At 45.4% G+C, this 12,495-nt stretch overlaps 1 protein-coding gene across 3 annotated transcripts; it reads right to left on the reverse strand.

The window, feature by feature from the left end:
• Positions 1-897: 897 nt before the first annotated feature.
• Positions 898-9,843, reverse strand: LOC126531454 (uncharacterized). Of its 3 annotated transcripts, none has more exons than XM_055071180.2 (3): positions 9,710-9,843; positions 5,748-6,836; positions 898-2,950 (listed from the first exon to the last, which is right to left on the reverse strand). In XM_055071180.2, exons 2-3 carry the CDS (start codon positions 6,827-6,829, stop codon positions 2,638-2,640), a joined length of 1,395 nt encoding a protein of 464 aa, XP_054927155.2. In that variant the 5' UTR covers positions 6,830-6,836; positions 9,710-9,843; the 3' UTR covers positions 898-2,637. The 3 variants fall into 3 exon arrangements, with proteins under 3 accessions (XP_054927155.2, XP_050034939.2, XP_050034937.2); XM_050178982.3 differs by having other exon boundaries at positions 9,702-9,842; XM_050178980.3 differs by lacking the exon at positions 9,710-9,843 and adding an exon at positions 9,613-9,701.
• Between the last annotated feature and the right edge of the window lie 2,652 nt (positions 9,844-12,495).

Raw genomic sequence — 12,495 nt, forward strand, 5'->3', positions numbered from 1 at the left:
GCTGCCTTGTATCGCCGAAGGACCGAGCGTTTAAAAACGGCTGTTGGGCGGAGGCTCGACACACTTCTCTCGTGCAGTCAGGTTGGACTGACACACTTTCTCTTGAGCAGTCATGTTGGACTGACACTCTTTTCTTAAGCAGTCATGTTAGACTGATTTAATTTCTGTAAATAAACCCATTTTCCTCGTTCTCGATGAGAAGCAGTTCTTCCCTTCATCAACGTCCTCAGCGTGTTTAAGTTGGACGACGGCATGGGCCAGCTACCTTCGAATTCATGCCGGACTCCAATCTTGGCAACGGATCTCGAGCGATGGGATTGAGCCCCCAATCCTGACACTGTACATTATATTGCAGCAGATGCGAAGCATCTCTGTATTTACGGGAGCAATTATCTTCTCATCCTGGTAATTGGTCCCTGTCATGAACAGAATAGCAAAATGAAAGCTTTTCAGCATAACTATAAGGGGTTCGAGAAATGGTGCACATAACTAACTTCCTACGCAAATCATAAAACCTTTCGCAAGACACCTTTTTTTACAGCTAAGCTGTCTATGGCTAGGATCTGGAAGATCGCGTCCGCGCGTATACCAACACTTTTTCATACGTGGCCCCATCCCGAAGGTAGTGCAATACCGGGCCGACCCGCGGCGGCGCTGCATGCATAGTTCGCCATTAATGGGCCCACATACACAGCTTGGCTGGGCATCCTTTTTCCCAGAGCGAACGGGCACTAAGTTTTTTTTTTTTTTTTCCAAATGCTCATTTTACTTTCTTACCTTGCTTCCCTCTCATCCCAAGCAGAAGGCTGATGGGAAGGGAGGGGGCGCTGCTTACGTGCACGTTATACAAGCGCAAGCAAATTTACATAACTCAGTACGGAAAACAGTGACAAATACTCAGCTTCCTTATGTTGTTTTTATTATCAAGAGCAATTCACAGATAAAAACTATAAATAATATTTGTGCGCATAAAAAATTAACATGCTCATTTATGAGCGAGGGTGCGTGATATGTTTATGCTCAAGTGTAGACAAGAAATGTAAAACCACTTGGCAGCGCAAAGCAAAAAGCATTACGGTGCGGGGGTGGAGATGGGGGACACGCTGCTAACGCCTTTCTAGCGTGCCCGCTTGAACCACAGGGATGTCGTTATTTCGATAACATATACTCCACCATCTAAAGAAGCTGCCTCGTGAACTCTGGTCAGTTAGTTAAAAGACTCACTGAATGATCGAAATTTACGCGCGCAGGTTTCAGAAGCGGCGCAGTGGTGTCAAAACGGGACCACAAGATAACTACACTGTCGAAAGAGCGAACAAGGGAAATCAAGGGACAACATGTCGCCCCCATAAAGGAGCTATATTTCCTTTCCCGCTCTTCTATTGTTGAACTGCAGTCTCTCCCCTCCCCCGTCCCCATAGTTTTGCGCTGACTAGCTAAGCATGAATCACAACACTGCCTCTAGATAGCAGCATCATATGAGAGAACAAGAGCGGGAAGAGAAAAAGAGGTCGTTAGCAGGTTTATGTAAATTTCTTAATAGGGATACATCAAGAACAGCATCAGCTAAAAGCGAACTTCTGTGTTCAGTATGGATCAAGCTTCTATACGTCACGATAAGTACAGGCCCTTTTGTGCAACGCCGCTTAACGTAGCGGCCTATTTTGTAAGTCGTGTGTGGGAAAATTGCGTCTCACGATGACAGCACGCTTTGCATGAAAGAGCGAGCACAACCACTGAGAACGAATATGAATAACGGGTTGGGTTTACGGTGCCTCCTACCACATATACATGAGCGTATTTTGCGCCCCGCCAGAAACATGCCCGTTATGCCGCATGATTGAGGCGATGGTGTTTTTTTTTTCTGTAATGCAAGCGCCCCAGTATGACAATTAAGTTGGGTGCCAGAATGGAGTATATTCTGTCCGTCAACACTGAGTGTAGGCATCCGGAGGTTCCTCATTTGTTGTTGTTGTTGTTGTTGTTGTTGTTGTTGTTTCAAAATATGACTGGTACCCGCGAGGGGGATTGGCCACACTGAATTATCTGAAAAGAACACTCAACAAAGTACCTAACGGGGTAAAGAAAAACATCCAAGACGAAGCATTGGGCAATTAAATGATAACACTAACTTTGAGAGGACCTAGACACAAAATTTGTCAGTGCCCTCCTGCTCAACTCTTCATGCTTGTCGTCCTCTTTTCTCAAATCCCTACCCTCCCGTACGCACACTTCATCACCCTCCGCCAGCTTCTAACAAAGATAAATACGAAAACGAGTGGAAGCGAAGTATCTCGGCATAGTAGCAGACGGCATAGCAACAGCCCTAGCTGCACTTATGATCGTCGCGGAAAAAGACTATCCGCAGCTATTTTTAAAAAAGGGGACACATAACTGGAAGAAGCAATTGTGTTCTTAGGCACCCTGGTGTTTCAAACTGGAAGAAGCAATTGTGTTCTTAGGCACCCTGGTGTTTAAAACAGAAAACAATCAGAGCATAAAACACTCAAACACTCACAATCCTTCGAATATTATACATTTGCACGAGCAGTCCGCCTCAAGAAGAACAAGGGGCGAGGGGAAGGGGGCTCTGAAGTAGCTGGGCCAAGATTCGTCCAATGTTTAATCCTGCGTTGGTCAGACTTGCGAGCAACGCGACGAGGGGCCCGAGTTGGCCTTGACGTAGTAGACGGCGCCGATGCGCTTCCGGTCCTGGAACCAGTCGCGGATGTCTTTGTGCCGGAAGGCGACCAGCGCCACGGCCAGCACCATGAGAAGCGTCACGAGTCCCGCAGTGACCACCAGCAGCCGCAGCGTCATGTGACCGTGGTGGTGCTCCTCCTCCTCTTGTCCGTTGCCCGAAGCAGCTGCACTGTGCTGCACGCACTGCAGGTCATCGTCCGTCAGCTGCGTCACCAGCACGCCCGAGAGATAGGCCGGGGAGTCGCACCTGCGGGTTGGTGTGGCAGTGACTAAAGCATCAGTACCTCGCTTCGATTTGAGAGTCGAAGAGAATCGAGGGGAGAGAATATGTCGAGAAGAAAGTCTTTTTCTTTCTTAAGCATCTGAAAAATTGGCCAAAATTTTCAGTCCCCCAAAATAACAACGCAGAATTCAAACAAATATTGTGCAGAAAGGGGGCTGAGAAATCCCCAAGCAAAAGCAGGGATATCGAGCAGAATAAGTAGTGCACTAGCTTTTATTTTGTGTGTTTGTGTTTCGAAACATTTACAATGTGTTTGAAGAAAATGAACGTTTTGATGGCACATTGACTTCAGTAGATCTGCTTATTGTATTTCTTCCCAAGTGAATAAAATAAATTGACAGCCTGTTCACGTTGTTTACCTGCATAGCGCAGAAAATGTCCATGGCACTAAGCAACAAGCTTCTGCGCGTTTGTCAACGTGTGAGTTTTGGTATACCTTTGCAATGGTTTGTTGGTGCGCGCAATTTCTTGCTATCAAAACGCCACATCATTCCTTTCCCGCCACTGTGTCAGCACTGTCGGCTTCACATGGATTGACACTTCTAATCTCCGCGAACTTGACAAAACTGTCGCAGTTTTTTCGCAAGGCAATACGCGAATTTCTCTGCGCCGTAGAGTAAACGTCCTTTTTCCTTTTTTTTTTCTTTTTTGTCGCTGCAGCCTTTTTGATAAACCTTGTACAAAGGAAGCGGCTGCGACGTCACAGACGCCACGTGCAAAGCTGACGACACCTTATCTTGTGCGCGTGATTTCCTCACACGGTTCTTTTGCGGCTCTTGGGAAGTCAATAACAATGATTTTGATGAAATACAATCCGTACCTTACGAATAGCCTTCAACGCTTGCCGTTTTTGCTGTAAAGTGAGACTAGAGAAAGATTTAATCGTTTTCGTGGCTGCGCAAGACCAAATGTGAACGCAAATAAGTCGCTAAAACTGATTATCACAAACTACGTGCAAATGAAGCGGACAAGTCGCAACGCTGCATTTGCAGGGCCTGCCCTCGACCGGTATAGTTCCTGCTCCTCGTAGTAGTCTGTAGTTCTTGCTTGAAAGTAATTTTTGCTTTTATCTTTACGCGTGATCTGTTTGAGTATAGTGACGGCGTACTAAATTCCCAAACGTTAATTACCTGGAGAACCACGCCAAATTTGAAGATCCGGACGCGACCGGCACACTCGTCAAAATTTCGACGCTTTTCGCTGCCACTTCGTTAACCGAGCATAACACACGTGCTAGCGTTTTTACTGATGGCGGTGAGTTTTTTTTTTTTTAATTCGCTAATTCAATTCAATTCAATGCAATTCAACACTAGCAAACATTCACTGATGTTGCTGCGAAGGGCTCATGTTGTGCAGAACAGTAACAAGAAATGCGCAAGAGTAGGCTTTCGTGCTGGGTGCGATTCGATCCCACTGTCGGACGCGCATTTTAATGCCTGCAGCATTTTTGCGTTTCAAGACCCTTGTTTCCTGCAATATAGCTATCCCAGCAAAAATGTGGGCCAATTCCGAATATGGGGGTCCATCCTAAAAACGTGGGCCTACTTAAGGTCATTCGTTCGTAGTAGTAGTAGTAGTAGTAGTAGTAGTAGTAGTAGTAGTAGTAGTAGTAGTAGTAGTAGTAGTAGTAGTAGTAGAAATTAGTTGTTTATATTATACATAAATATCTAGATATGTAAGTAAACAAAGAAAAAGGAACGGAAAGAAATTACTACGGGCTGCAGTAATTGTCTATCGCAGTCTGCTGACGCCTAGAGTGGAGTCAGCAGTGGACAGAGGGTGGGGGGTGGGGGGGGGGGGGTGTTGAGTAAGAGAACAGGGAGAGGGGATCGCTCAGACGATAGAGTAAAGGAGAACTATTTGCATATTTAGAACAGAGCGACTAGGTAAGAATATCCACGTTTACTTGTGGAGTGCCTCCCTCGAATGTGTTTGTCACCCTGCCCCGTACACCGGCACTGTTAGGTAACGTAGAGCAGCCAAATGGCGAGGCTAGGCTGCCCATAGGAGTCGCACAGTGTTTTGTGGGCTGTTTCCCGCGCGCGAAGGAGGACCGCGTGACCGGATCACGAATTTTTATGCCTACCGACCCATCCCAATTTGCCTGCTGAGGCACAGAATGCGCCGCATTAAAAATTGAACAACGAAGTTTACAACACCGCAACTCCGCACCAGATGCAGCTATGGAAGTTGCGTAAATTGCGTCCATTTGAGCATTTCAAGCAGGCAAATATGACATATTAGTTTAGAGCTTACGTGAAATTATTGCGCTCATTTCATTTATGTGTGTTACTGAAAAGGTTTATTCGCAAATTGCTGATATACCTGTATTTCACAACATTGTATTGTACATCATAATCATATATAGTACGGCCTAGTTGATGAACAGTTCGCGGTGTCGTACAGCTTATTTTCACTGCTGAGCTACGGAATTGTATACTTGATGCCTCATGAAATTTAGATATTTCAATTTTACGTAATATTTACATAAAACCAACAAAGAGATAAGCAAGAAATGTACTTTGCCCGGTCTACAGAGTTTAAGTAACGTCACTGAACGCCGAACAAAAGATCTTTTTTGTTTCATTCATGTATACTTATATAAGAACTCCTTATGTAAAACTTGTTCTTAAACCTATGAGTAGTAACTAAACATGATGCACTGTCCACGGTAGTGTCATATGAAATCATCTAGAGTAGAGAAAATAGCATTCGAGAAAGAACAAAGACATGCAAAAGGTAAAAAATCATTATCGCTTACAAAAACTTGGTCATAAGTTCCGGTGCGAAGTGGCAGCCTTTGACCCAATACAAGGAGCAGTCACAATGCCAAGGGTTGCCACGCAGGTCCAGAACGCCAATGCTGCACCACTCGAAACCGGCAAAAGAAAGTGACGTCAGGTTGGCGTAAGCCAAGTACAGTTCCTTCAGGGTATTGTTGCTGGGTTCTATGCTAAGAGCGCCGGCAGCGATGGAACTCAAAGCAGGGTTGTTGGCCAAGTCCAGGATCTTCAAATGCTGGAGGCCAGTGAAGGCTCCTTCCTCCACAGACTCCAGCCTGGGCATCGCCGATAGGTGGAGCTCTTCGATAGCGACGATATCGACGAAGGACTCGGAAGTGAGCGTAACGATAGGATTGTGCTCCAAGTGCAAAATCTTCAGGGACTTCGCGCTGGCCAGCGCCTTTGTTGGCACGTCTTCGAACTCGTTGTCCGAGAGTTCCAGCAGATGTAGCAGCGGCAAGTCCTGAAACACGCCTTTGGGCAGCGAACGAAGGCCAAGCATGCGCAAGTCCAAATGTTCCAGCTTGTGCAAGCCGGCCAGCCACGATGAGTCGATGGCCGTGAGAGTGTTTCCAGCAAGCAGAAGCTTCTTGAGGTGGGGCATTGTGCTAAACACCTTGGGCTGGAGAACCTCTAGGAAGTTCTCAGTCAAATTCAGCACCGAAAGCCTCTCGAGTCCTTCGAAGCATTCCGGACGCACGTCAGCGATGTTGTTGTGGCTCAGGTCAAGGAATTCGAGTGAGCTTAGTTCGGCAAACACACCGGCCGGTATCTCGCTGATGCGATTGAAGTGCAAGTCTAACACTTCAAGAGGCAGCTTGGGGAACTTGACCAACTCGTTAATCATGTTATGGCTAGCATCAACGCCGACCACGGCGTTTGCCAGTTCAGGTAACCTCTGAAGCGAGTGGTTCGCACACTGAAGGAACATTTCGCCGACGTCATCGAACACGTTGCATGCGCACCCAGCCACCTGGCACGTCTCCTTGGCACTTTCAGATGCAACTTTGGCGACTAGCAGCAACAGCAGCCACGGCTTCAGGTGCATCTTCTTACCCATGGCTCACCTGTACAAGAAAAATTAGATAGACTGACTCCTCCTCAAATAAGTGGAAAACACCGACACGCAGAGTGCGCAGCAGTTTGTCCCACGTGCTTGAACTTGGCACCTTTGTGACACGGAAGCATGCATCAAAATGAATGTGTTAGATCGGCAAGGATGTTGCGAATTACCGAAGCTCAGCGATAGCTCTGCTGAAACATGCTTGATACAGACTGCAAGGATTCCATGCGTTCAAAACCCGTGATTACATTATCGTGGTCGTCATCAGCGCATTCTTTGTCCTAATAGATTAAGACAAAAGCCAGGTCTCCTATAGAAGTCACCATTTACCCATGTCCGACAAAAAACACCCATATGCTTGTAACAAGATTCCATCTAAAAGTCTGGCGCTCTGAAATGTGTTTGCCTTCCCTCGGTACGCACTCTTAGTCTATTATAAGCCACCGGTTATCTCTTAGACACAATACACGGCCTTCCCAGCTCCACAGCTTCCTCTTAAGGGCAAGCTTCACTTATGGGGCTCCTACTTAAGTACGTGGGAACAGAGAAATCGTTTGGCTGGATATCTAGTGAAGTGAGTTTAGTGAGATTTGTTGCATTTTAAAGAGAGAGAAACGTAAGATCAAGTGACTGCTGGGAGCAAGCTTTTTGTTTAACCCCCTTCATTCTTCTGCTCAAATTGCTGAAGATTAGAAGCGTTCACTAAATTGAGGCATGAACTTTGCAGCTTCAGCTTAGTAATGAAACCAGATGTCATAATACCATGAAATGCATGACTGATACACTTTACATAACTGCCATATCTGTTTCAGTATGGAGTCACGAAGTAGCAAACTTGAGGCTCCAGTTGCCTGACTGTTATATTCTTTTTCTTGTTGTTTATTCACTGAATCTTGGCAATTTTTGCAAAGCGTTTTCGAGGTTATAAATTAAGATTTTATTTTAATATCTACTTGAGTTGGTCAATTGTTTATAAGTACAGCGAATAACTACGTTGTATACCAAGTAAATAAATAACTTAATCCCCCCCCCCCCCCCCACTAACTCAGACGAAATAAATACTTTTCGACGTCACAGTGACGTACCGGCGCTTATGCTTCAGTGCGAAATTCTGGATAAGAAAGTTTGTGCGGTTTTTTTACTGGGCTAGTCAGTGCACATCGTCAGGTTCGGCCAGCATAAGGACCACGGTCCCCTCGTTTCATTTATGTCACCCTTGTGCAGTTTGTAACCCGCCAAGTAAGTTTGACTGTCATTTCCTTCAAAGTTAGCAAAAACACTTTCCCGCCAAGTGAATCTGTCAATTTTCCCCCTATTTTTCTCCGCCATGTTTTGACAGAACAAATCACCAGTTTAAGCTGATTTATGTACTCCGCGGTGCACAGAATATCGCAAGGAAGAATGAAGACCATGTGTTCGTAAAATCTCTTCTAAACTTGTCTTTATATTTCAAAAGCGTTCACACATGCCATGGACAATTGATATTTTATGTATTATTTGCTGCAAGCATGGAAGCCCAGCGATGTGATATCACGGCAACGATTCCAGAGCGAGACAACTAAAGCAACCTAAATCTTATTTATTTATTTATTTATTTATTTATTTATTTATTTATTTATTTATTTATTTCTACTAAGTTTCACAAATCCCCACTTCTGCACCCATCGGTCACATCTGTTAAAGTAACGTTGTTGAGTAGTCCTTCGTCGGACGCACTGCGCGAGTTAGTTCCACCAGTGGTGATGTTACCGAAAACACTCCAGCGGTCAAGGCTCGTCCGTTTTTAGCTTATCTTTCTGCTTGCCTAACAAACAAAGTTCTCTTACTTACACTGTAGTCAACTAATGTTAACAATATTACAAAAACCAATGTCAACCAATGTTGACAGTAAACTCAAAACTTTCTTTCTCAGCCGTAAAAAAAAAAAATTTAACAGCTCTTGAAACCGCTCGACAAGAGTATGAAAGTCTTTTACGCCTAATAATCGTCACTCTTCACCAAATGTCGTACACTCGGACGCGCCAAAATTCTGTGTTTTCTTTTGTTGCTGTTGTTAATTTCACTGACAAAGTAAATTAAAGTTATAATGAATAAAGCGCTCTCATTTCGTGAAGAATATCACGCACCATTTTCAAAATTCCGTAAAACTAACTGAAACGTCGGCTTTACAACTATTTTCGTCGTGTATTCGCCAGTGAACAATAACTGAAGAATATTAGACGCGACAACAGAAAACAGCCCCTGTAGCTTCAGTCGGCAGCAGCAACCTGAGCAAGTGATGCGCAAGAAGAAAGCAGCGATTCAGATTCATGTGGTAGCAACTTCATGCGACAAAACTAGCCGGAGCACCTCCGTGCGTCAGCCAGCAAGTGGCAAGCAGTTTCTAGAATGGAGATCTTTATCAATTCGGCCCGAGAATGGTATCCAGCAGCGTGCTCGGTAGAAGAGCATCAAACGAGGGTTTTATCTCGCACGTGGCACTGCTACCTTCAACCAAGTAGGAAAAAGAAAGCATACTGAACTGTGCACCTCGTTCGTGATTGAAAACCACTTATCATGTGTATGTTTACTGCATTATTATTATTATTATTATTATTATTATTATTATTATTATTATTATTATTATTACACATCCAAGGCCACAGCAGGCCTTCATGTCACAACATCATCATCATAACTTAGCTAAACAGTGAGCGGGTCGAGTAGTACGCTCGGACGCTCGATGAACGCATCCGAGAAAACTTATAAACACGTGCGTTTTGACAAATATAGCACGTTACCTTTCCCGAGTACGGACAGTGGGGCTTGCTGGCTATACGTTCACATAATCGCCATCCCAATCCAAAACAAGACGACGAATAACCAGTACCAGCTCACGTGGGCACGGAAGGCGTCCACTTGTGCGCTCCCGCTCCGTCTCACGGCGAGGCGTGTTTTGCTCGCGGCTATCGCCGCTTGCCCAGGCTCCAGAGTTCAAGTCGTGTCGTGCTGAGGCAACGGTGGTGCTCGAAAGCGGCCGCCGCGCGTATCGGCTAACCCTCCGAAGGGGAAGGAGCGCAGATTATCTGGCGACGCGGCCCATAAGTGCGCGCCTGCCGGGGACGCGCCGAGGACCAAGATAAGCTTGCGCGAGCCGTGTAGGTGACGACGCGGGGAGATAAGGACGTGACGTGTTACGTGCCTTGACGGCGACGCACTGTGGTTGCATGCCACCGGTTACTTGGTACATCACTTTGCAGCACGCTTAAGTTCGTTAAAAAGGGTCGCCTGTTATAGCGATGCCAGGAGGCGAGAAGTGAGAGAAATAAAGGGTGAAAGGGGGAAGGCATTCTGCATCTCGCATCGACGAAACAATAGCTGGCTAAAGAATGTTTCGTCGTACTTCTGGGTAACATCGCAAAAAGGAAAACGGACAAAAGGTGAAAGAAACGCGACAACACGGCCGTGTCCTATTGTCCGTGTTGCATTTGCGCTGTTACCAACTCTCGCCTACCTTTCTGTCTTGCCTCAGCGTAAAGAATGTTTCATTTTTGTTAAAAAATGAAACATTCATATATATATATATATATATATATATATATATATATATATATATATATGGCCGCCTCTCAGCGTGTTCTGCTGCAGTGACGTCTAACCTCAATATCGCAATGACGTCATATGAATGCACTGAAGTGTCTGTCACGCTCAGGTCACGTGTTCAAAGAGAGAGACTTATTGAGAGCTGGAGAGGTTAGGCTAGCAAAATGCCTGGAATGCTATGGCGAATGATTAGTGTGAACGAACAAGTAAAGACAAACAAACGCAATCACGTCAACTTGTTTGACCTCTCCCGAGGGTGACAGAGCATTCAAGCATCAAGCGCGTCACACAGAGAATGACGGGCTTCATTGTGTGACGCATCGCGGTCTCCATTGGTGAAATATTACTCGAAGCACTTACTTGGGAACAAGCACTGCCTCTCATCTGGTGTCGTTTCTCTCTTCCGCTATTTCGCTTACGTCATCGCAGCTTCCATGAGAGAAAAGTTTATATCTGAATCTTTTATTTAAGAACACGAAAACGGAGAAATGCTTTTGCTTGACATTCACCGAAAGGACCGGGTGAGCTTTGTTGCCACTTTAAAAGAGGCAAATACGCTCCACCCACCGACTGTTGCAATGTACCAGGTGTTTCACGTAACTATATAGTCTGGTTCCATAGAACCAAACTTTAAAAATAGAGTGGCGCATCTTAAACGAATGACTGAGAAAAACAGAATATCGTTCGCAGTCGTCTTGAGTTATTCAAGCCATTTATTGGAATGCAATTAAAAAGCTAATTAATTACATTTAATTAAGAGAGGGGGAGTTTACTTAAAGGACGGTAGAAAGGCCGGTTGGGCTAGCGCACTCTAGTCTGCTACTCTGCACAGGGGAAGAGGGGAATGGGCACGTAAAGGAGTGACGAGCAATGATGATACAAAAAAGGAATGCACGACGGCGAAGGCAAGTTCAGTATTCTGCTCCAGATCCAGTTCCAGATCGTGGCTGGGGTAACTAATTCAAGTGAAACTTCAGAAAAAAAACGAGTAAAGAAGATATTCGTGCGTGGGCTTCCCCCGCGTGAGCAGCACGGGCACCGAGAAACAGGCTTTACAGTATGTAAGGAGCTGCCATAAGCCGCTCCAGTGCAGCCAGTCGTTGCACGGCGCCTTTTGCAGCCGGAGTCTCAACACCGCAGAGAATCATGCGCTTTGATTGCAGATGCATCACCTTTTTTCTTTCAGAGCTTTTGTTCTCATTCTTTCCATATCGTTACTTGCCTATAGCGTCACCCGCTTTATCGCCCCAATCATTCGATTACTTACGTCGAGGACCACTAGGGCACGGTGTCACGCCCGTGTGTATAGAGCGGACAGCAAAGGCCATTCCGTGTCTGTATCAGCCGGGGGCGGCGAATATCCACGCTGTGCTCCCGCCGACTTTGAATAGAAGTTTCCATGACGTTGCCTTTTAGGCGTTTCTTTTTTCCAAACTCTGAGCGAAGGCCACAGAAGAAAAAAAAAGTTATTGCGCGCCTGCGCGTTTGGATTGAAGCGCCCTCAAGTGTGCTTCGAAATAACGAAGCCCGCAGGCACATCGCAAAAGAAAGAAAACGGACGGCCACAACGCCCAGAGTAAGTTCCCACCGTCGCTATGTAGATTAAATTTACTACGGCCCATGGTCCTAAATGAAAAGTGATAGGCCACCGCTGAACAAAGATGCAAACGCACTCGTTGCCTTTCGACAGACATGCGGGCTTTTCTTTTGGAACACGACTGAGTGCGCGGAAATCAAGACGCGCAAGGGCGCAATGATGTCATTATTTTTTTATGTATTTGTTCACAACGCGGAAAAAGGAAACACGTAAAAGATAACGTCATCGAAACAAATTTATTTGTTTCTGAGCAAGCTTTATGACTCATGCCCTCAAATTAATATTTGCAATATTACTTAAGTAACGTAACTAACTGGCTAACTAATCGCACTTCAAGAAATACTGCGAGTAGCTCAACACGACTGCGAACGTTATGCGTTGGTCTCATTCGTATAACATGTACAGTCTATATTTAAAGCTTGATTCTAGTTTCGCGAAACACACGATATAGTCACTGCGTTGGTGCATCAGTGATTTTCTTTAA

The sequence above is a fragment of the Dermacentor andersoni genome, chromosome 5 (assembly GCF_023375885.2).
Source record: "Dermacentor andersoni chromosome 5, qqDerAnde1_hic_scaffold, whole genome shotgun sequence".
Taxonomy (NCBI): Eukaryota; Metazoa; Arthropoda; class Arachnida; order Ixodida; family Ixodidae; genus Dermacentor; species Dermacentor andersoni.